The sequence below is a fragment of the Schistocerca serialis genome, chromosome 4, assembly GCF_023864345.2.
Source record: "Schistocerca serialis cubense isolate TAMUIC-IGC-003099 chromosome 4, iqSchSeri2.2, whole genome shotgun sequence".
NCBI classification, from domain to species: Eukaryota; Metazoa; Arthropoda; class Insecta; order Orthoptera; family Acrididae; genus Schistocerca; species Schistocerca serialis.
Window position 1 is genome coordinate 554266845 of NC_064641.1, and position 26067 is coordinate 554292911.

The 26067-nt window shown below is 40.1% G+C and overlaps 1 protein-coding gene across 1 annotated transcript in view; it reads right to left on the reverse strand.

Moving 5' to 3' along the window:
- Nucleotides 1–26067, reverse strand: part of LOC126475285 (alanine--glyoxylate aminotransferase-like) — a 98728-nt gene that overhangs the window by 19135 nt on the left and 53526 nt on the right. The window contains exons 4-6 of the mRNA XM_050103042.1: nt 24927–25082; nt 18863–18964; nt 6707–6955 (exon numbers count right to left, since the gene is read on the reverse strand). Of these exons, the coding sequence (XP_049958999.1) occupies nt 6707–6955; nt 18863–18964; nt 24927–25082 (507 nt within the window). The remainder of the gene's footprint in view (nt 1–6706; nt 6956–18862; nt 18965–24926; nt 25083–26067) is intronic.

Below are 26067 nucleotides of genomic sequence, written 5' to 3' on the forward strand. Positions count from 1 at the left end.
TACTTATTTACAATGAACACATTACTGCACTGAAATGGTGCAGAAGTTAGATTATACTTACACACACACACACACACACACACACACACACACACACACACACACAAATTTTCAGTGAACACATTACTGCACTGAAATTGTGCAGAAGATATGTTGTACTTATATACAAATCAGTTGGTTTTCCTCAGAAATTCATCAATGGAGTAGAAGGAGTTGGCCACCAATAAATCCTTTAGGCTTCTCTTAAACTGAATTTCATTGGTTGTTAAGCTTTTTATGGCTGCTGGCAAGTTATTGAAAATGTGTGTTCCTGAATAATGCACACCTTTTTGTACAAGACTAAGTGACTTTAAATCCTTGTGAAGATTATTCTTATTTCTAGTATTGATTCCATGAATTGAGCTATTGGTTTGAAAAAGTGATATATTTTTAATGACAAATTTCATTAAGGAATAAATATACTGGGAAGCTGTAGTTAGTATCCCTAGTTCCCTAAACAGGCTTCTGCAGGATGTTCTTGAGTTCACACCACATATAATTCTTACTGCACGTTTTTGTGCCCGGAAAACTTTAGCTTGGCTTGATGAATTACCCCAGAAAATAATCCCATATGATATTATGGAATGAAAGTAAGCATAGTATGCCAGCTTTTTCATTTTTATATCCCCTATGTCTGACAAAATTCGCATTGCAAACAGAGATTTGTTAAGACGCTTCAGCAGTTCTGTGGTGTGCTCCTCCCAGTTGAATTTATTATCAAGCTGTAATCCCAAGAATTTAACACCGTCCACTTCTTCTATCTTCTTGTCATCATATGTTAGACATATACTCTTGGGACACCCCTTACAAGTTCTGAACTGCATGTAGTGTGTTTTTTCAAAGTTTAGTGACAAGGAATTGGCTAGGAACCAGTGATTAATGTCTACAAATATTTTATTGGCTGATCTTTCTAAGACTACACTTGATTTGCTATTTATTGCAATGTTTGTATCATCAGCAAACAAAACGAACTTGGCATCTGGTAATGTTACTGATGAAAGGTCATTGATATACACAAGAAAAAGTAAGGGCCCCAAAATGGAACCTTGTGGGACCCCACATGTAATTAGTTCCCAGTTGGATGATGCCTGATAGCTTGATACATGTCTCTTTCCTAATAACACCCTTTGTTTCCTGCCAGAGATATAAGATTTGAACCATTTTGCAGCATTTCCTGTTACACTATAATATTCTAGTTTACTTAAAAGGATATTGTGATTTACACAGTCAAATGCCTTTGACAGATCACAAAATATACCAGTTGCCTGCAATTTTTTGTCTAATGAATTAAGTACATTTTCACTGTAAGTGTAGATAGCCTTCTCAATATCAGAACCTTTTAGAAATCCAAACTGTGACTTTGACAGTATGTTATTTGAGATAAGATGGTTATAAAGACGACTGTACATTACTTTTTCGAAAATTTTTGAGAATGCTGGCAACAGTGAAATTGGACGGAAATTTGATGCTATTTCTTTATCTCCCTTCTTAAACAGTGGCTTAACTTCAGCATATTTCAGCCATTCGGGAAATATTCCACTGATAAACGACTGGTTACACAGATAGCTTAATATGTTACTTAGCTCAGAATCACATTCTTTAATTAACTTTGTTGATATTTCATCATACCCACTAGATGTTTTTGATTTTAAAGATTTTATGATGGACATTATTTCTGTTGGGGTAGTGAGGGTCAAATTCATATTATGGAAGTTACTTGAAATGTCTGGTCTAAGGTAATCCATAGCAGCATCTACCGAACCTGACAACCCCATCTTTTCAGTAACAGTTATAAAATGTTTGTTAAAAAGTTCTGCAACACTATACACATCTGTTGAACTAGTGTACATTGCTTTGAGTTTGTCACGCTCGATTTCAAATCAGTAATATCACCAAAAAGAATGGGTAGATGTTATTTCAGACAGACATGTTCATGGACAGAGCATATGTAATTAAATCTGAAATATATTTTCATTTAAGTAGTAATACTAATAAACATGTAAATGTATATACACTGAAGTACATAAAATAATTCTTAGGCTGTTGTAGCCATGTATCATTAAATAGAAAGCAGTTTATTACTTACTGATATTTATCACATTATTATACAGAAGACATGGAGAAATCTGATTTTATACGCCATTTTATGTGATATTATTAATAATATACAAATTAACTAGTTCTGCTAAGAAATTTGTCAATGGAATAGGCATTGGTCACTAATAAATCCTGTATTTTCCTCTTAAACGGAACTTTTTAGAAGCTAAACTTCTTGCGACTATTGAGAAGTTAATGAAAATGTGTTTCTGAGTAATGAACATAGATCTGGACCAGTGAAAGTGACTTCAAATCTCCAAGTACTATGTTCTTATTCCTAGTATCAATGCTCAGTTATCTGTCTGAAAAAGAGATATATTATTTATTTCATTAAGGAATAAATGTATTGGGAAGCAGATTTTAGTATCCTCATTTTCTTGATCAGGCCTATGCAGTCTGTTCTTGAGTTTATGTTACAAATATTTCATATACTTATTTTTGGGCTCAGAAAACTTTGGCTTGTTTGATTAATATGGGTGAGAACTGAAATCTGAGGTTCCTTTATTTCCCAGGTCCATAAAACTATTATACTACACCTGAGTCATTTTGGGGCATGAATTTGCATATAGTTTTAGGAAAGACACTATAGGTTATCTGAAATTGAGTAGACCACATCTATATCTACATCTATACTCTGCAAGCCATCGTATGGTGAGTAATAAGGGTACTTTGTCTACCACTGCCATTTCCCACTTTTCCTGTTCCAGTTATGAGTAGTCAGGAGTAGGATCAATTGTTGGTAAGCCTCCATGTGTGCTCAAATGTCCTAAATTTTACCTTCATGTAATTTTCAGGAGATTTACATAGAGGAAATCAATATATTGATGGAAACTTCCCGGCAGATTAAAACTGTGTGCAAGACCAATGCTCAAAACTGGGATCCTTGCTTTGTAGTCAAGTACTCTACTAATTGAGCTACCCAAGCATGACTCCTAACTCATTCTTACAGTTTTACTTCTGCTAGTACTCATCTCCCCAGCAGTGAAGGCAGGTAGTGAGCCACACTTAGGTAACTCGGTTGGTAGAGCATGTGCCCACAGAAGGCAAAGGTATCAGATTCGAGTCCTGGTTCGACATGCAGTTTTAGTCTACCAGGAAATTCCATATCTGCACACACTCTGCTGCAATGTGACAAATTCATTCTGAGATATACTGGTTGATTCTGCTAGGAATGTATGCTCTCAGAATTTTAACACTAAACTACACCATGATGCATAATGCCTCTGTCATAGCACCCACTACATGAGTTGGCTGAGCATGTCAGTGACACTTCAATGTGTGTTAAATGAACCTGTGAAAAAATGTGCTGCTCTTCTTCAGATACTCTCTACTTCCTGCATCTAGTATTGATCTCAGACAGAGACAATATTCAAATATTAGCTGAATGGGGGTTTTGTATCCTACCTCTTGTATCTGCTTTATCCCTATGTAGCCCAGTTGTGTTACATCTCACTTAAAGAAACTTATTCATGTGAGTACATCTCTTATACTAAAATCATTTCTTCACTCTGATTTCCAGCACTTATTTTAGCAGAGATGGAAGTAAACGAGATTGAAAATAATTCAAGTGATATATATCTGGTAACCAAACAATGTCAACAACAGGTAGGAATATCAACAATGTAAGAAAAGACAGATTGCTTCTTACCATAAAGAAGACACATCAGGCTGCAGACAGATGAAATTAAAAGACACTTACATAAAGCTTTCTGCCACAGCCTCCATCAGTAAAAGAGAGACATACACCATTCACACACACACAAGCAAGCACGCCTCATGCACACACGACTGCCAACTCTAGCATCTCCACCTGCAATGCAACTATCACATGGGATGCAAGCAATCTGGAGGGGTTGGGGAAGGGAAAGGGATAGTAGTGTACAGATGGGAAGAGAGATGAACACTGTCTGGTGAAGTGTGGAGGGACTAGACTGTCAACAGGAGCAGTGTCGGGGGCAGGGAGGTTAGCAAAAAAGGAGAGGACAAGAGAAGACAGGTGGATGTGTTGGCAGAGGGCTGCAAAAAAGACAGGTTGGGAGTTGAGAATAGTGAGGAAATGATAGGACAGAGGGGGTGGAAACTGTTGGGTGGAGAGTGTGGGGGCAGTATATTACCATAGGTTTAGGCCAGGATAACTATGTGAGCAGAGAATGTGTTGTAAGGATAACTCACACCTGTGCAGTTCAGGAAAGCTGGTGGTGGAAGGAAGGATCGACATGGCTCAGGTAGTGAAGCAGCCTTTGAAATAAAGTGTGTTATGTTCAGCTTAATGTTGTGCCACAAGGTGGTCTACTTTGTTCTGGGTCACAGTTTGGTGGCATTCATCCTGGTGGACAGCTGGTTGTCACTAGTACTAATATAAAAAGCTGTGCAATGATTGCAGCAGAGTTAGTAAATGACATGATTGTCTTCACACGTGGCCCGTCCCCTGATGGGGTAGGATAAACCTGTGACAAGACTGGAATAGGAAGTGCTGTGTGGGTGGATTGAGCAGGTTATGCACCTGGGTCTTCCACAGGGATATGACCCTTGTGGCAAGGGGCTGGGACTGAGAGTGACATAGTGATGGACTTGGATGTTGTGGAGGTTGGGTGGGCAATGGAACACCATTTTGGGAGGGGTGGGAAGTATCTTTGGTAGGATGTCCCTGATTTCAGGGCACCATGATAGGTAATCAAAGCCTGGCAAAGGATATGGTTCAGATGTCCCAGTCCAGAAAGCTACTGGGTGATGAAGGGGACACTCCTTTGCGGCTGGTTCTTCGGGGTGGCGGGAAGATTGGGGATTTGAGTGGAAATGGCATGGGAGATCTGTTGTGGACTACATCTGGAGGGTTGTGCCTGTCTTTGAAGGCCTTGGTGAGATCCTCAGCATACTGTGTAAGGGAGTTTTTGTCACTGCTATGCTGCCCCGAGGTGGCCAGGCAGTATGGCAGGGATTCTTTGGTGTGAAAGGGATGACAGCTGTCAAAATGCAGCTTTTCTGAACTGCACAGATGAAAATCGTCCTTTAAACACATTCTGCACTGCCATAATTATCCTGGCCTAAACCTACATTAACATACTGTCCCCACAGCCCTCACCCATCTTTCCCAGCTCCTCTCCTTTTTGCTCCTTTTTCCTCACCTCCCTTTCCCATAACCTCCTAACATTATGCCTGTTGGCTGTCTAGTCCCTGTACATTACACCAGAAAGCATTGGCCCCTATTCCCACTCATACTCTACTATCCCTTCCCTTTTCTGCTCCCTCCAGATTGCTGCTTACATCCGATGTGATATTTGCATTCTGGTCCGAGATGCTGGAGTTGGAGCTGGAGTTGGCAGTTGTGTGTGCATGAGGTGTGCTTGCTTGTGTGTGTGAATGGTGTATGTCTTTCTTTTACTGATGGCAGCTGTGGCCAAGAGGTTTATGTACGTGTCTTCTAATTGTGCCTATCTGCAGCTTGACATGTCTTCTTTATAGTAAGTATCAATCTGTCTTTTCCTACACTGTTGATATCTAGTAACTTTTTTTTCATGAAAATTAGCTGTTGACATTATGTAGACTTTTAGAGTAGGACATCTATATATAATCCACAAGCCACTGTACAATGCATGGTGGTGGGTACTTCACACCAAAATTATCAATTTTCTATCCCATCCTCTTTAGATATTTGGGGGGTGGGGGTGGGGGGGTGGGGGGAATAATGTTCATCTACAAACATCCACATGTGCCTTAATTTCTTCTATTTTATACTTATGATCCTATCCCATATATTCATTAGTGGCAGCATAATGATAGCATAGTCTTCTTCAAATACAGATTCTCTAAATTTACCCAACAGAGTTTTGTGAGAGCTACATTGTCTTTCTTGCAATGCTTTCCATTTAAGTTCCCCAGTAATTATTATTACATTTACATACATAGAAAAAATTAATCTAATAGCAGTTTCAGGAACTTCTGAAGATAATTTGCACTTGGCGATGTGAATATTTGTAAAATAAAACAAGTGGCAAGTTTGTAAGATGAAAACCAAATGACAGTTTAAAGAAGTTAGGTTTTAACATCTTGTCAGTAATGATAATGCCAGAGTCAATCAACCATGTAATGAGTATTGTGGGCTATAGAAATGTAAATAACATGTGGGTGGCTAATACAGTCATGCCATCAGGATGAAAGAAGAGGATCATAAATTCCACTGGTGTCAAGTTCACACTTGGCAATGCTCATAGGTATGCATCATGTCTCAGTTTCACATAATACAAGAAATCCTTCCAGCTATGAATCACTTAGAAAGTCTGAGGAAAGGAGAAAAGTATCTTCACTTGCTTCATTTTCAATAAAGCTAGTTTTCCTTCAATTAAGCCTAAGCTTGAAGATTGTTCTCAAATATATATTAATTAATGAAATTTAAATGGAGAATTATTAGTTGTCAGTATTAGACTGGAACCCTCTAATGATCTAATATTTCAATATGTGTAATCAGGTGTGTGGGTACAGGGAAACATTTTACATATTATCTTTAATGGTAATAATCACAGTTCCTCTTCCCTTTCTGATAATAATGCTAGAAAAGAAAATGAGTACTCACACATCCATTGCATAGTGTCTTACTTTCCTCCAGTCAATTCCTGGCTTTGCACGGACTGTTGTCACACAGTCTAGGAGCGTTTCTCCCTCACAAGGAAAAAATTCAAGACCAAGCTTACGAACACCAGCACGGACTCTCTCAGCATTTTCATGATGCCTCTTCCATCTGTTTTCTAACCCTTCCTCTACAATTTCAGCTAGAGCTTCACGTAATCCAAAAAGAAGATTCATAGCCAAAGTATAGTGATACCTGAAACAAAAACAAGAGTGAATATTTACCAAATATAAACAGCAAAAGACTGGACCAAATGAAATTTCAGAATGAAATACACAAAATGTCAGGTTCACATCAACTTGATCTGTCAGAGATCAATTATCTTATTTTAGTGCTCCTGATGAAAGTCCCATATCATCCATACAGCTACAGTTTTCATATATTTAACCAAAAATTGCTACAGATCCAGAGGGTCTAACTCCCTCCTTCTCCTGAACCTCATACCTTCTGAAACACAACATCAAATTATAAACATATATACAAAGAAAAACAGTTCCCATATTCCACTTCTTTATATTGTGATATTAACCCTAGGATGCCCAAGCCTTTTTTTCTAACTTGGGTGCCTAAGGGGGAGGTTCGGCAAGCCCACAGGTATTAAATAAGTTTACTGACGAAAAATTACAACTTTCAAAATGGTTTACGTATTTTAACTAAGGCATCGGTTTATAAATGTTGTTGATTGTTATAAATATTGGATTGAGTGAATAAAAAATTGACATATTACAATACAAAATACAGATGTGTTCATATACAATAGACTACTCTGAGTCCTCAACTACAAGGCAAGAGACACACTTCACAATTTTTTCTGAATGTGTGTTACATGCATGTTTATGACACTGTCCACAATACTGTTTTGGTTTACTTAGATTGTTGTACTTCTGCTTCTTTGTTTTAGCTTCTCTTACACAAATATGGCACCAACCTTTCCCTGCAGGAGGCTGACGTGCTTCTGTTGTCACTTCTTTGATTTTCTTTTGTAGAATAGTCTCCATCGATTGAACAATTTGGTTAGATAACCCTCTTGCATTGGCACTTCTTTCTTCTACCTACAATTTCACTAGTTCCATCCCAGCTTGTAGAAGATAAAGTTTCCGTTTGTTGTGTTTCTTTTCATTCCATCTTGGATGTTGCTGGATGAATATGGTGGTTGCATTGATAGCGCAAATGTCGATGAGAGAGTAAAATACAGATAGAGGCCATCTCTTTATTCCCCTCTTGCAGGTGTACATACGCGCCATTTGATCAATGGTATAATTCCACCTTTAGTGGAATTATAATATGCATTTATCTCGGTTTTATTCTTCTCTCCTCCAACAGTGCATTTATCTTGATGCATTGTAGACAATATCAGTAAGTTTTTACTTGGTTTCGTTTTTGCTGTGTAGGACACTAAAGTTACTGGAGGCCTACCTGTTGATGGGTCTGTGAACAAGAACATTGATGAATATAGCTCTCGATTTGACGTGTTCTTCATTATGTCTGGAATATGCTTCCTGTTTGACTGGAGAGTTCCTACTGTAGTATCTTTGTAGTCTTAGTATAACTCTTCCACCAAATCCACCAATGTGTAGTATTGGTCTGTAGTAATATTTCGACCAGTATTTTTCACAGGTGCTACCAGACGTTTGACGACTGCTGCAGACCCCCATTCTTCTTTCGGCAAATTCTGAACATTACCTGCATAGGGTTCCATATTCAAGATGTATCTGTCAACTGCATCGGACATCATGTGTATAAGAATGCCGTACTTGCCCGGTTTATCCTTCATAAATACTTTGAAGGGGCAGCGCCCTCTAAACAAGCTGAGCATCTCATCAATGGTGAGGCAGACCCCTGGCTTATACAATAGTGGAAACCTATCATTCACTTTGTTGAAAACATCACGGATTGCTGTGAACTTGTCTGCTTCCCTTCTTAGCTGGCAGTTACTTTTGTCATCAAACCTAATGATTGCAATAAGTACCTTGAAACGTTCTCTTGCCATAATACCCTTGTAAACTGGCCGACCCATTAGGGCTGACCAAAGATCATGTACACTGACAGAATTGTCCTTATTTGCCCCTATAAGTATCAGGATTCCTATAAAGGCATACAATTCTTTCTCATTAGTCAAAGTAACATTTCGCCTAACTGCCTCTTCGATTGAATGTTTTACTATAACACCCATGATGTCAGGCATAAGAAGTAACTTCAAGGCTTCCCCAGGTGAATGGCAAACACCAGCTGGAGTTACTCCTGCCTGCACTCTTACTATATTAGCAACAGACATCCGAGGAATTCTAGGCTGTGTGGTTACATACCTTCTTCCAGACTTGGCCACAATAACATCCTGATGGTCACTCCCTGAAGTTGTGCTATCTTCATCTTCTCTAACATCCACATCACTTTCCCGATCTGAATCATACTCCATAACACCATCCTCATATTCACTTTCACTCCCCGAGTCAGAATCGTCATCTAAAATTTCATTCAGAACTCTTTCTAAACATGAGTCACGTATTCTTTTAGTCATTTCTAAGTCTGGGTGTGAACAGTAGCGAACTGCACTAACTCACTGCTAGTTTACAAGAAAAATAACAGCTGACTGACATCAACAATCACTTCCTCTGAAAGTAAACCAATTGTTGTGAATATCAAGAATATCAACCCACAAAGAACTAACTCACATTGTTCTAGGGATGAGAAATACGAAATCCTACTAAGGGAAATTTTCTATAGCATAGAAGGCCAAAGGAGGGGAGGGAGGGGGTTGTTGGACCCATAATACTTTTATTTATTTTTTCTTTCTACAAAATATATTGATACTAACATTTCATAAAATAGCCGACAAACAATAACTCAAAGGCAATATGTAGTATGAAAGTTACTTGGGCAAAATCAGGGGACATAAAAAAATTGTGGGTTCAACGAACCTCCCCTTTAGGCGTCCTAGGGTTAAAAGCAAATATTCAAATACAAAATGCTGTACCTTTCTGCATGTTGCAGCAAAGTGTGCTAGTATCCCATTTATTAACTGATTTAATAAATCAAGTATGTTGTTGTTGTTGTTGTTGTTGTTGTGGTCTTCAGTTCTGAGACTGGTTTGATGCAGCTCTCAATGCTACCCTATCCTGTGCAAGTTTCTTCACCTCCCAGTACCTACTGCAACCTACATCCTTCTGAATCTGCTTAGTATATTCATCTCTTGGTCTCCCTCCACGATTTTTACCCTCCATGCTGCCCTCCAATGCTAAATTTGTGATCCCTTGATGCCTCAGAACATGTCCAACCAACTGGTACCTTCTTCTCATCAAGTTGTGCCACAATCTCCTCTTCTCCCCAATTCTATTCAATACCTACCTCCTCATTAGTTATGTGATCTACCCATCCAATCTTCAGCATTCTTCTGTAGCACCACATTTAGAAAGCTTCTATTCTCTTCCTTTCCAAACTATTTATCGTCCATGTTTCACTTCCATACATGGCTACACTCCATACAAACACTTTCAGAAACGACTTCCTGACACTTAAATCTATACTCGATGTTAACAAATTTCTCTTCTTCAGAAACGCTTTCCTTGCCATTGCCAGTCTACATTTTATATCTTCTCTCCTTCAAACATCATCAGTTATTTTGCTCCCCAAATAGCAAAACTCATTTACTACTTTAAGAGTCTCATTTCCTAATCTAATTCCCTCAGCATCACCCGACTTAATTTGACTACATTCCATTATCCTCGTTTTGCTTTTGTTGATGTTCATCTTATATCCTCCTTTCAAGACACTGTCCATTCCATTCAACTGCTCTTCCAAGTCCTTTGCTGTCTCTGACAGAATTACAATGTCATCGGTGAACCTCAATGTATTTATTTCTTCTCCATGGATTTTAATACCTACTCCGAATTTGTCTTTTGCTTCCTTTACTGCTTGCTCAATATACAGATTGAATAACATTGGGGAGAGGCTACAACCCTGTCTCACTCCCTTCCCAACCACTGCTTCCCTTTCATGCCCCTCAACTCTTATAACTGCCATCTGGTTTCTGTACAAATTGTAAATAGCCTTTCGCTCCTTGTATTTTACCCCTGCCACCTTTAGAATTTGGAAGAGAGTATTCCAGTCAACATTGTCAAAAGCTTTCTCTAAGTCTGCAAATGCTAGAAACATAGGTTTGCCTTTCCTTAATCTTCATTCTAAGATAAGACGTAAAGTCAGTATTGCCTCACGTGTTCCAATATTTCTATGGAATCCAAATTGATCTTCCCCGAGGTCAGCTTTTACCAGTTTTTCCATTCATCTGTAAAGAATTCGTGTTAGTATTTTGCAGCTGTGACTTATTAAACTGATAGTTCAGTAAATTTCACATCTGTCAACACCTGCTTTCTTTGGGATTGGAATTTAAATATTCTTCTTGAAGTCTGAGGGTACTTCGCCTGTCTCATACATCTTTTGTCAGGACTGGCTCTCCCAAGGCCATCAGTAGTTCTAATGGAATGTTATCTACTGCCGGGGCCTTGTTTCGGCTCAGGTCTTTCAGTGCTCTGTCAAAGTCTTCACACAGTATCATATCTCCCATTTCATCTTCATCTACATTCTCTTCCATTTCTATAATATTGTCCTCAAGTACATCGCCCTTGTATAGACCCTCCATATACTCCTTCCACCTTTCTGCTTTCCCTTCTTTGGTTAGAATTGGGTTTCCATCTGAGCTCTTGATATTCATACAAGTGTTTCTCTTTTATCCAAAGGTCTCTTTAATTTTCCTGTAGGCAGTATCTATCTTGCCCCTAGTGAGATAAGCCTCTACATCCTTATGTTTGTCCTCTAGCCATCCCTGCTTTGCCTTTTTGCACTTCCTGTCGATCTCATTTTTCAGATTGTATTCCTTTTTGCCTGCTTCATTTACTGCATTTTTATATTTTCTCCTTTCATCTATTAAATTCAATATATTTTCTGTTACCCAAGGATTTCTACTAATCCTCGTATTTTTACCTACTTGATCCTCTGCTACCTTCACTACTTCATCCCTCAGAGCTACCCATTCTTCTTCTACTGTACTTCTTTCCCCCATTGCTGTCAATTGTTCCCTTATGCTCTCCCTGAAATTCTGTACAACCTCTGGTTTAGTCAGTTTATCCAGGTCCCATCTCCTTAAATTCCCACCTTTTTGCAGTTTCTTCAATTTTAATCTGCAGTTCATAACCAATATATTGTGGTCAGAGTCCACATCTGCCCCTGGAAATGTCTTACAATTTAAAACCTGGTTCCTAAATCTCTGTCTTACCATTATATAATCTATCTGATACCTTTTAGTATCTCCAGGATTCTTCCATGTATACAACCTTCTTTTATGATTCTTGAACCAAGTGTTACCTATGATTAAGTTATGCTCTGTGCAAAATTCTACCAGACGGCTTCTTCTTTCATTTCTTAGCCCCAATCCTTATTCACCTACTATGTTTCCTTCTCTCCCTTTTACTACTCTCAAATTCCAGTCACCCATGACTATTAAATTTTCGCCGCCCATCACTACCTGAATAACTTCTTTTATCTCATAATACTTTTCATCAATTTCTTCATCATCTGCAGAGCTAGTTGGCATATAAACTTGTGCTACTGTAGTAGGTGTGGGCTTCGTGTTTATCTTGGCCACAATAATGTGTTCACTATGCTGTTTGTAGTAGCTTACCCGCACTCCTATTTTTTTTTTTCATTATTAAAGCTACTCCTGCATTACCCCTATTTGATTTTGCATTTATAACCCTATATCCACCTGACCAAAAGTCTTGTTCCTCCTGCCACCGAACTTCACTAATTCCCACTATATCTAACTTTAACCTATCCATTTCCCTTTTTAAATTTTCTAGCCTACCTGCTCGATTAAGGGATCTGACATTCCATGCTCCGATCCATAGAACGCCAGTTTTCTTTCTCCTGATAACAACGTCCTCTTGAGTAGTCCTCGCCCAAAGATCCAAATGGGGGATTATTTTACCTCCAGAATATTTTACAAAAGAGCATGCCATCATCATTTAACCATACAGTAAAGCTGCATGCCCTCAGGAAAAATTGAGGCTGTAGTTTCCCCTTGCTTTCAGCTGTTCACAGTACCAGCACAGCAAGGCCGTTTTGCTTATTGTTACAGGGTCAGATCAGTCAATCATCCAGACTGTTGCCCCTGCAACTACTGAAAAGGCTGCTGCCCCTCTTTGGGAACCACATGTTTGTCTGGCCTCTCAACAGATAACCCTAACCCTCCATTGTGGTTGCACGGCTATCTGTATCGTTGAGGCACGCAAGCCTCCCCACCAACGGCAAGGTCCATGGTTCATGGGGGGGGGGGGGGGGGGGGGGGGGGGGAATCAAGTAAGACTTACAAAAATAATAACTCACTGTGTGTAGAATGTTTTCTAAAGTGAGTAAAATAAGAGATGGAAACACAATTTGATACAAACAATGTTTTAAAGTGGAAAACTGATGTATTAGCATTGTGAGTTTTCTATTGATGCTTGTTAAGTCACTGGACAGAAGTAACCAAAATTTACAGTAAACTACTCTTTATTCATGCATGATCACATGAAAATATAGAACATAATCTGAAACAACAAAAGTCACAATGTTTACCAAAGCTCAGCCACCCCCCCCCCTTCCCCTCCCCGGGAATGTGCAGCAATGGGGAGAGGAAAGGGGCATTGTCGAATACAAGTGTAATGTAGGCTGCTCAACAGGTGGCAGTTGACCATGACATGGCTGGTCCAAACATGGCTGGTCCAAATGGAAGGCATGGGAGGACAATTTCTCACAGAGTCAGGGAGGTTCATGCACGATTGGCTAGAGAAGATATAGTCCACCATCTAGTAAGGAGGATGGATGGGTCAACCTACATGTGTGAACAGGACCAGCACAGAAGGTGTCAATGTTGGGGGTATGGCGGAAGAGGGGGACACGCATCTTGAGCATACCGTTGATGCCGAGTGTCACTGTTATTCCAGCTGCATCCATCTCATCTCGAATGGGGGCTGTGCCCAGGATGGTTATATGTGAAGTGGATGTAGCCTTGTGCAGAACCTTCCTCACATGAAGGACAAAGAGTGAAGGAAAGCTCATTGCAAGGATGCCCAGAAGTGTTGATAGAAAAGTTGAGCTCATCAATAGTAGTCATAACTGGCATTGTAGGAGATGGGGGGAGGGGGATATTGTAGTTTAGGAGAAACACAAGTACACACTGGGGGAACAGCAGGTAACAGCACTTGCAATGCTGTAATGTCACAAGCAATGTGTGGCTCAACCTGAGGCAGGAGATCATCACACACAGAGCTTGAGTGAGACAAGGGAGGGGGGTCGTCACACACAACCAATTAGTGACTGATGTGCATATGTTCAAAGCACACAAGATCTGGTTGGTGCACAGGTGGAGGTGTGGTATGTGTATGTCTAGGGTCATCCCATGATGGTGGAGAACTCAACTCGAGAGGTTGTGGGATGTATTCTTTGATCATTCTCTGGTTTAATGCCCTGAAGTGAAACTGTCTGTGGCCAGCAATTGACACCACCAAAGGAGGTGATCAAGGCTGTTTTTGGTATGTCACTCTGTTCCATATGTATTTGTAAACATGCCTTGTGGTAGTCCTAAGCATCAAAAATTCATGCTCCACTTAATAGTTGGCTTTTTTAGATCCCATCCCCAGCTCTTTTCTTTGAACGGTGATTACCATGACTATGAATTCTTCACTGACATTATGCTGACTGGTCAACTTCCAGTGGAGTTTAAAAAGGCAAAGATAATATCTGTTCTGAAAGCTGGGAAACCCAGCAACATGGTAGAAAGCTATCGCCCCATTGCCCTACTTAGCTGCTGCTATAAGCTTTTTGAAACGCTAGTATATAACAGAATAAGTAGTGCTATCCTAGAGAATGTTCCAGTTGATCAAGCAGGCTTCAGACCAGGGTGTAACTGCTGCAACCAAGTATTGTCCTCACATCCTTCATAGAGTCAGGATACCAAATGAAGCAGAAAACATCTGTGGTGTTTGTTGATCTAACTGCCGCCTTCGACACTGTGTGGCGGGAAGGCCTTATCTACAAATTTCTCTGCATCATACCCTGCAGAACAATGGCTGGGCTGATTAACAGCATGCTAAGCAATTGGAAGTTCTAGGTAATCACTGGAAGCAACATAAGTAAGGAGAGGAAGCTAAACAATAGATTGCAACAAGGGGCAGTACTCTCACCATTACTGTTCAATCTATATCTATCTGATCTACCTGACACTTCATCCAGAAAATTCTGCTATACCAATGACCTGGCTCTAGCTGTACAACACCAGGAAATGAAGACAACAGAAGAGATTCTAACCAATGACCTGTCTGTATTAGATAATTACTTCAAAATCTGGAGACTCCAACCCAGTGTGAGTAAAACAGAAGTGTGTTGCTTCCATTTAAATAATCGGTTGGTGAATGTTAAACTGGAAGTAAATTTCAGAGACAGAATTCTTCATCATAATTGGAACCCAAATTATCTTGGTGTCATCCTGGACCTTGCTTCAAATAACACCTTCTTAACTTGGTTCAAAAGTTGAGGACTTGAAACAACATCCTCCATAAGCTATGCGGAACTACCTGCCGATCTTCAGCAACCACCCTACGAACTTCAGCTCTGGGCTTTGTGTACTCAAGTGCTGAGTACTGTGCACCTGTTTGGATGAACAGTCATCACACAAGGCTTGCTGACACCCAGATGAATACGACAATGTGCATAATATCTGGCGCAGTCAGGTCTACTCCAGTTTATTGGCTTCCACTGTTAACCGGTATAATGCCTCTTGATCTATGCAGATGCACTGCCCTTATGAGGGAATTCCACAAGATCTCCAGGAATTCTAATCTACCTGTGCATAGCAACCTGCCACTTTTAAATCGTAGGAGACTGAAATCACGCCATCCAACTCTGTGCGATGCTGCTGACATGGTTGCATAGGATTTCAAACCCCTTGAAGGTCGGTGGGAAGCAGTGACAGATGTGAGCCTGCATAACATCTCAGGCGCTAAACTTCCAAGTGGATTCAACCTACCACGCAAGACCTGGACTACTCTCAACAGAATCTGTACTGGACATGGCCAATGCAGGGATACTGTCTTTAAGTGGAAGAAGCTGCCTATTCAAGCCTGTGACTACAGAGCTCCATGTCAGACTGTTCACCACATTGTCAGTGAATGCAGGATTCAATCCTATCAAGGTGCTGAAGAGGACTTCCTGCTAGCAATTCCAGATGCAGTGCACTGGATTGAAGGACTGGGTATTCAGTTGTAAAGCCAAACTTAAGTTTCTTTTGTGTAAATATGTACATACGTACATGCAATTTAATTTTATGATATGTCTGTATCAGCCATATGCTAAATAAATAAACCATGACTATGAAACTAGACACAGAACTGACTTCCATAGAGAAGTACATACGAAAGCCTTGTATCAAAAAAGTGTAATATATCATCCCAAAATTCTTTTTAGTGTCCTTCCCTTAAGAGACAAAAAGATACCAGTGCTGCACATTTTTAAACATGAGCTTAAGAAAATATTTATAAATGAAAGCTTTTACAGTGTTGATGAGTACATAAATTTTATGAATTTGAGGACATCCATAAATTAAGTTACACATAGCCATGTGTCACCATGGTTTCTTTTATGTATTTGGTTTATGTATTTCATTATCTGTATGATTTTATATGTATCTGTATGACTTGCTTTTGTTTATGTACTTACGAGGGGCATTTGAAAAGTCCATGCAAAAATAAAAACTACGTACGTGTTTGGGGTGAACCTTTTTTGTTTTTCAACATAGTCTCCTTTTAGACTTATACACTTCATCCAAAGCTGTTCTAATTTGTTGATCCCTTCCGAATAATAGGAATTGTCCAAGTCTGCAAAATAGCTATTAGTTGTTGCAATCACATCCTCTTTTGAATAAAATCTTTGTCCTGCCAGTCATTTCTTCAAATTGGGGAACAAATAGTAGTCTGAGGGAGCCAAGTCTGGAGAATGGGGGGGATGCGAAATGAGTTGGAATCCTATTTCAGTTAATTTTGCGACCACAACTGCTGAGGTGTGTGCTGGTGCATTGTCATGACGGAAAAGGACTTTTTTGGGGTCCAATCACTGGTAGTTTTCTTGCAGCTCAATTTTCAAATGGTCCAATAACAATTAATAATATGCACCTGTAATAGTTTTACCCTTTTCCTGACAGTCGATGAGGACTATCCCTTGCGAATCCCAAAAGACAGTCACCATAACCTTTCCTGATGAAGAAATGGTCTTCGCCTTTTCTGGTGCAAATGGTGATGCTTCAAGTCCTGTGGATTCTTCCTGAACAGCTGCAAACCATCCTTGCAACACTTCACAAGATTCCGTTTTTGGTCAAGCATGAGCAATTGCAGAACCCATCTTGTGGATAGCTTTCTCATGTCCAAATGTTTATGCAAAATATTATGTACCTATTCATTCGAGATGCCCACAGCACTAGCAATCTCATGCACCTTAACTCTTCTGTCATCCATCGCCATACCATGGATTTATCAATGATTTCTGGAGTCGTAATCTCCACAGGGCATCTAGAACATTCAGATCACTTGTGCCCATATGGACACTCCAAAAATTTTGAAATCAAAGGTGGAGAGTCACTGTAATGTTTATCAAACTTCTCTTTAGTCTCTTGAGGCATTTTGCTTTTCGTAAAGTAATGTTTAATCATTACATGAAATTCTTTTTTGTCCATTTTTTGACAGTCATTCAACTTCCTTGATACACACAAATGCAAACACAAAGAAATAGACCAATATTGCTGAAATTTTTGGTGTGCATTCTTTCCAAAGACCAACTAAACATGACCTTGATATGCACCAGTGGTGCAGTCTCTCGAACTTTGAACAGACTTCTCAAACGCCCCTCATAATTACCTGCATGAGTTGTAAACAGACACTATTATTTAGGTTTTTTTTGTGTTAACATATGACAAGTCCTATATCATTGTGCATGATAAAATGGATGATCAATAAATGATCAATAAATAAATAAACTCATTAAGAATGTCACCTCCACACAACACAGTGAATGACATGGTGATTTACATGTGCACCTCACACACAAATATATCATTTGTTGCCATTGATGTTCCTTTCAGTTCTGGCTTATTAATGAATCATTACATATCTGCTGTCACTTTTCAAGCTAAGCTATGACTTCTCCATTGATCTACAGCACAGTGTACACGTTTTCACTGCAAATGTTGAGTACACATGTGGGTGGTTACCTTAAATATTCACCACTTTCATGAAGCTTTCTGTACACTCAACTTGTTAATACCCACCTTTTTGTGACTGCAAGAAAGGACAGGCTATAAGTGGGAAAGGGGTGTGTTTGTACTCATTTAATTGTAGCATCTTAGCCATATATTCACTATAAAATTTCTGTTGTATTTTAGTTGACATGGATGCTCTCATAGGAACAAGTTTTGAAAACAAACTGCAAGTAATATCAAGTAGACCTCACTGTACAGTACATACTTTTGAGGAACTGAACTTTTAGGCAGTCAGCAGTTCATTCTTTAACAAGGGGAATTTTTTTTATACTTAGTGGCGTTCTTTAAATCTGATATCTGTAAGCTCATGGGCTGTAGCTCTTACGAGCAAGTAACTCTCTCAAATCACAACATTAAAAACTTTGGAAAGTGTTTTCATGTTGCCGAAAGAGGTACCATACTCAGTAATTGTAAGAGAGAGATGGGGGTGGGGGGAGGGGGAGGGTCGGGGTGGAGGGAGAGTGAAGGAGGGGGAATAATTGTCGTTTCTGCTGAGAACTCTGTGTGAAAAACGGTGCTTTCATTGAATTTACTAATCATTTGTGTAGAAATATATTACATTGAAATGTCATTCCAAGACACTTGTCAACAATGAACATGTGTCAGAAAGTAGCGAAAAAAGGGAATTTTTTAGGCTGAATACACATAATGTATGTCTGTGACACAATCATGAAGTAATTGCATTTCATTGTTCAAAACATTCTTGAGTAAAACCTTAACAAGTTGGAATAAAATAAAACTAAAATATTTCATTAAGTATATACCCCCTGGGAACATCAGGCCCCAAGCTCTTCCAGTTCCTAGCATGCTCCAATGCATCCATATAGAAGCACTGGACTTTGGTCTTACGATTCATCATCTTCTTTCTGAAAAAGAAACATACAGTCTTTTAGCACTTTTCATATGGTATGCACCCGCAGTTGGGTGTGTTTGAATTATTGTCAAATTACAAATTTATGTTTTTCATGTCTCACAAGAAATGTGTTAGTAGAGTGCTGGAACTTTACACATTGAAACTTTTTTGGAGTTTTTGCTGTAATTAATGTAAACTGCAAAGAGAACTTTCTTTTAAAAGTGGAAAAAAGTTTCATTTTCTGTACAGACAAGCACTCTTCTCATTTTTACTCATGTTATTGACTCAGAGGTACACTGATTAATCATGTATCATTTACATTTACATTTACATTTACATTTATAATCCGCAAGCCAACCAACGGTGTGTGGCGGAGGGCACTTTACGTGCCACTGTCATTACCTCCCTTTCCTGTTCCAGTCGCGTATGGTTCGCGGGAAGAACGACTGTCTGAAAGCCTCTGTGCGCGCTCTAATCTCTCTAATTTTACATTCGTGATCTCCTCAGGAGGTATAAGTAGGGGGAAGCAATATATTCGATACATCATCCAGAAACACACCCTCTCGAAACCTGGCGAGCAATCTACACCGCGATGCAGAGCGCCTCTCTTGCAGAGTCTGCCACTTGAGTTTATTAAACATCTCCGTAACGCTATCACGGTTACCAAATAACCCTGTGATGAAACGCGCCGCTTTTCTTTGGATCTTCTCTATCTCCTCCGTCAAACCGATCTGGTACGGATCCCACACTGATGAGCAATACTCAAGTATAGGTCGAACGAGTGTTTTGTAAGCCACCTCCTTTGTTGATGGACTACATTTTCTAAGCACTCTCCCAATGAAACTCAAGCTGGTACCCGCCTTACCAACAATTAATTTTATATGATCATTCCACTTCAAATCGTTCAGCACGCATACTCCCAGATATTTTACAAAAGTAACTGCTACCAGTGTTTGTTCCGCTATCATATAATCATACAATAAAGGATCCTTCTTCCTATGTATTCGCAATACATTACATTTGTCTATGTTAAGGGACAGTTGCCACTCCCTGCACCAAGTGCCTATCCGCTGCAGATCTTCCTGCATTTCGCTACAATTTTCTAATGCTGCAACTTCTCTGTATACTACAGCATCATCCGCGAAAAGCCGCATGGAACTTCCGACACTATCTACTAGGTCATTTATATATATTGTGAAAAGCAATGGTCCCATAACACTCCCCTGTGGCACGCCAGAGGTTACTTTAATGTCTGTAGACGTCTCTCCATTGATAACAACATGCTGTGTTCTGTTTGCTAAAAACTCTTCAATCCAGCCACACAGCTGGTCTGATATTCCGTAGGCTCTTACTTTGTTTATCAGGCGACAGTGCGGAACTGTATCAAACGCCTTCCGGAAGTCAAGAAAAATAGCATCTACCTGGGAGCCTGTATCTAATATTTTCTGGGTCTCATGAACAAATAAAGCGAGTTGGGTCTCACACGATTGCTGTTTCCGGAATCCATGTTGATTCCTACATAGTAGATTCTGGGTTTCCAAAAACGACATGATACTCGAGCAAAAAACATGTTCTAAAATTCTACAACAGATCGACGTCAGAGATATAGGTCTATAGTTTTGCGCATCTGCTCGACGACCCTTCTTGAAGACTGGGACTACCTGTGCTCTTTTCCAATCATTTGGAACCCTCCGTTCCTCTAGAGACTTGCGGTACACGGCTGTTAGAAGGGGGGCAAGTTCTTTCGCATACTCTGTGTAGAATCGAATTGGTATCCTGTCAGGTCCAGTGGGCTTTCCTCTATTGAGTGATTCCAGTTGCTTTTCTATTCCTTGGACACTTATTTCGATGTCAGCCATTTTTTCGTTTGTGCGAGAATTTAGAGAAGGAACTGCAGTGCGGTCTTCCTCTGTGAAACAGCTTTGGAAAAAGGTGTTTAGTATTTCAGCTTTACGCGTGTCATCCTCTATTTCAATGCCATCATCATCCCGGAGTGTCTGGATATGCTGTTTCGAGCCACTTACTGATTTAACGTAAGACCAGAACTTCCTAGAATTTTCTGTCAAGTCGGTACATAGAATTTTACTTTCGAATTCACTGAACGCTTCACGCATAGCCCTCCTTACGCTAACTTTGACATCGTTTAGCTTCTGTTTGTCTGAGAGGTTTTGGCTGCGTTTAAACTTGGAGTGAAGCTCTCTTTGCTTTCGCAGTAGTTTCCTAACTTTGTTGTTGTACCACGGTGGGTTTTTCCCGTCCCTCACAGTTTTACTCGGCACGTACCTGTCTAAAACGCATTTTACGGTTGCCTTGAACTTTTTCCATAAACACTCAACATTGTCAGTGTCGGAACAGAAATTTTCGTTTTGATCTGTTAGGTAGTCTGAAATCTGCCTTCTATTACTCTTGCTAAACAGATAAACCTTCCTCCCTTTTTTTATATTCCTACTAACTTCCATATTCAGGGATGCTGCAACGGCCTTATGATCACTGATTCCCTGTTCTGTACATACAGAGTCGAAAAGTTCAGGTCTGTTTGTTATCAGTAGGTCCAAGATGTTATCTCCACGAGTCGGTTCTCTGTTTAATTGCTCGAGGTAATTTTCGGATAGTGCACTCAGTATAATGTCACTCGATGCTCTGTCCCTACCACCCATCCTAAACATCTGAGTGTCCCAGTCTATATCTGGTAAATTGAAATCTCCACCTAAGACTATAACATGCTGAGAAAATTTATGTGAAATGTATTCCAAATTTCCTGTTAACCAACCATTCCCATGCGAGAATGTATCGTTCAGGTCAATACTAAAGTTCAGTCTGCATCCACAGAAAACAGCGGGTCCATCTAGTAGAGAGTGTGCAGCGACTGATTTGATAGTATTCTTTTTCTTGTCGGCGGCGGATGTTGTCATTTCAACGTCTTCAATTGTTTTTATTTGCATGTTCGGTCACATGATATGTACGGTAGGCAATGACGTCACGATCGACGAAGCTTTCCAGTCCTGATACATTGCGTACGCCTGTACCACCTCGTACAATAGCGACTGTTAACCAACCATTCCCATGCGAGAATGTATCGTTCAGATCAATACTAAAGTTCAGTCTGCATCCACAGAAAACAGCGGGTCCATCTAGTAGAGAGTGTGCAGCGACTGATTTGATAGTATTCTTTTTCTTGTCGGCGGCGGATGTTGTCATTTCAACGTCTTCAATTGTTTTGTAGATTGTTTGACGACAACGTCGACGGTACCTTCTGTAAGGCATCTTGGCAGCGTTCAATGCAGTTGCCTGTGCAGCAGCAGCAGTGCGAGTGAGCCGCTGTGCGGCGCTCGCTCGCTTTTATAGACGCGCGATAGTATGTGACCTTGATTCGGACTTAGAATATTTCACGGTGCCAGCCGCGCGTTATGCTGGACGGGAGCACTAGCCGTACTAGGTGCTCCTGTCCGCTGTGCGCTAAGTCCGCGGCTGGCGCGCTGCCAAGATGACGTAGCGCCGCCTTATAGGCGGGGTCAAAGGTCAAGCGCTCAGAGAGATGACGTAACATGCTACAACAAGAAAAAGAATACTATCAAATCAGTCGCTGCACACTCTCTACTAGAGGGACCCGCTGTTTTCTGTGGATGCAGACTGAACTTTAGTATTGATCTGAACGATACATTCTCATAAAGTTACAATGATGACATGTGACAAATAATGTACTCTGAAATACTTGTGAGTTCTCAGTATTGTAATGCACAGAGTTGCCCCATAGATACCAGCCTATTTTCTTTTTTTCAAGGGTTCAAACATCCAATTTTTACAGTTCTGAATGTGGTATAGACATCCACTCCTCAATTGATTTCAGCTCATATTTATAATGAAAACATACAATTTTATAATATGGAAAGTCACAGCCATTGAAATTCATGGTAAACTGAACTTGAATAAATTGCAAATAGCTGTTAAGTGATGGTTTGTTAATGACTGCTTTCACTGCATTAAAGCAGCATCTTCAGATGGTTAGTAGCGTCACATGAAGATGCCCCCAGTGCCTGTAGTCACAGAATCCATCCCCATGAAGAGGGGAAGGTTCAAATGGTTCAAATGGCTCTGAACACTATGGGACTTAACTTCTGAGGTCATCAGTCCCCTAGAACTTAGAACTACTTAAACCTAAATAACCTAAGGACATCACACACATCCATGCCCGAGGCAGGATTCGAACCTGCGACTGTAGCAGTCCCGCGGTTCCGGACTGAGCGCCTAGAACCGCTAGACCACTGTGGCCGGCGAAGAGGGGAAGTCATCAACAAATAATAACTGGCAGAGCATTGGGGCAGAATAGTGCAGGGGATGAGGTAGCTGTAGTTGACCATCACAAGGGTAAAACACTGGAAGCATCAGCTGTATAATGGAAACATGCAGTCTGTAGGTTGGGGGCACTGATAGAATCGTGGTACCAATGACAAAGGTAACTATCATTGATGAATTACTGATATAGATTATTTGCGTAGGTTTGCGAGGCTGACCCCAAGGCAATCATAGCTGATGCAACCCTATTCAGGATCCATTGTTATGTGTACATGCAGAATTTGCATAGTAGTTCATTGTTTCCATTATTTAGATGGGAGACCTAAGAGACAAAGGGCACTGCAGGTCCTTAATACCTGAAATGAACAAACAGATTATGTCACTATCCATGTACATTTAACAAACACTGCAGAGTCCATAAGGGGAACATAAAATTGAAGAAATAAGATGTAATTTCAGAATAAATAGAATGAACTGTAGAAATGGAGGTTTTCCTCTGTTTAAATATATCATTTTCTCTGTCTTTTGAAAATTGTATTTAGACTTTATTGAGTTTAATGTTCATGATTAAACAATGTCTGCAGCCAAAAAGTTCATAGTTCAGTTGCTGAATGGACTCCAAGAACACCTCTTATCAATACTGAAATTGCTCTCGCCATTACTCCACCTCCAAAGCTTAGTAGTCATCATGTCTGGCTGCCATGTGGGGGACTTACGTTCAGTTACGGTACTGCATGAGATGTTTTCTTAGTGGGCAGAGTGAAATTATGTGTACTCAACCTCATGAGACCATGTGAGGTGCTACATGAATGAAAACTAGTGACTCCAAGATCTGAAACCCTGACAATAACTGAAAGAGTGGTATACTGATCTCAGGCCTCTCCCTTCAACATCAAAACACCACCATAAGGCAGAGGATGGCATCTCTGCTGGTCAGCATCATGTGGGCATTTGGGCCTGATCAAGGAGTAATTTTTTCCTTTGCTTTCATCATCAAAGCCATTTGCATCAATGCACTTTACATTGGCAGTGGAGGATCTTGTATCTGCTTTGGAGGACATCTCACCATCAACAGAGAATACTTCACCACTTGTGAGGGCTCAGTTCGCTGGCAGTGAGAGACTCTTCACCGACAGCTGAGAGCCTTGCACTGGAAGTCGGAGATCAGTCACCAGCAGTAGTAGGAGACCCTTTGCTGGCAGCTGGTGATCCAGCCTCACCAATAGCTGCTGTGGAGAGCACTACAACACAGCCAAAAGGAAGACCTGCAAGTTGCAGAAGACCCATGGTGCTCAAGGATTTTTGGTATGTTGCCCCTAAACAGCAGCAGATACTACATAACAAAGTGTGAGTACAACTGTCACCAGTCTCATTTCTAGTGACTTTCATATTTTAAGCTATAAGTACAAGATACCAGAGGTGCCACATCTTTAAATGTAGGTGCCCCCTCCCCTCATTGCAGTTGCCATGCATGTTATGAGGCTGGGAGTGGCCAACACAACTTTTAGCTGTTTCGTGACAACAGCCAGTTTCCCTTGCATTCTCATACAAGAAGAACAGTTTATGTCAATCTCCAACAATGTTGATTTTAAGCTTCCAGATGAGGTTTTCTGCATTCATTGTACATGTCTACTGAAATAAAAAGGAAAATTAAATATAAAGAAAATACAGTAATCACTCACACTGCACGAGGACCAAAAGTAATTGGTGCAGTACCAGTTGGTGCTCCAAGTGCTTTCTGCGACCCAGCAAAAGCAACATCAATGTCCCAATTGTCAACAAATATTGGAACTCCACCTAATCCTACTACTGCATCCACAATCAGAAGGCAGTTGTATCTGAAAATTAGATCAATGTGTAATGTGCATTGCTTCATAAACACAGTGAAAAATGGAATCTGAGAAAGTAGTTGACAAGTAATTATGTGGATAACAGATTGCAGAAACATATATATTAGTTGGACAAAGAAGTAGGAGACGAGGTACTGGCAGATGTAAAGCTGTGTGGACGGGGCGTGAGTCATGCTTGGGTAGCTCAGTTGGTAGAGCACTTGCCCGCGAAAGGCAAAGGTCCCGAGTTCAAGTCTCAGTCCAGCACACAGTTTTAATCTGCCAGGAAGTTTCAAGTTCCATATACCTATAATTTATTGTTAATGGTCATATGAAATGCCAACTGAAAACCAAGAAATTACAGTGAAATCAACTGAAACATTGTAACCTAAAAAGTGAAGAAACTAAAAACTCAGACTGCCTTGAAAGAGTATATGACAAAAAAATATTGTTACTTAATATAGTCACTTGTATGGAAAAGCAATGTAATGACTTTAAAAGAGATGTAGTACAGGCAGCAGAAAAATAATAGGACTGAAAGTAGCAGAAAAGTGACAGGGATGGATAATAGATGATACACTGAAATCATAAAGCAACATCAAACACGTAAAACTGTTGAAAGTGAACAGCAGAAATAAGGCTCATCCATATAAAATTTAATTAGTCATCTTCAGCAGTCTCTGGCTGAAATAGAGACCTGGGTGAGAAATAATGGCCTGAAATTAAATCTAAGAAAGACACAAATCATTCGCTTACCATGATTGTCCTCACATGGTATTTCTAATATATCCTGTATAGCTTGTTTTGAGCTAGAGAAAACAAATTTGCAGAGATTCTTTAGGCTACAGAAAAAAATCATTAGAGCCATGGCAGGTGCAGAAAAAATACAATCGTGCAGACCTCTGTTCAAGACCCTTGATCTTATGACTGCTCCTGGCCTCTATAGCTATGAGACAATTAAGTTTTCTAAACAAAGCACAACTTTTTGAGGATA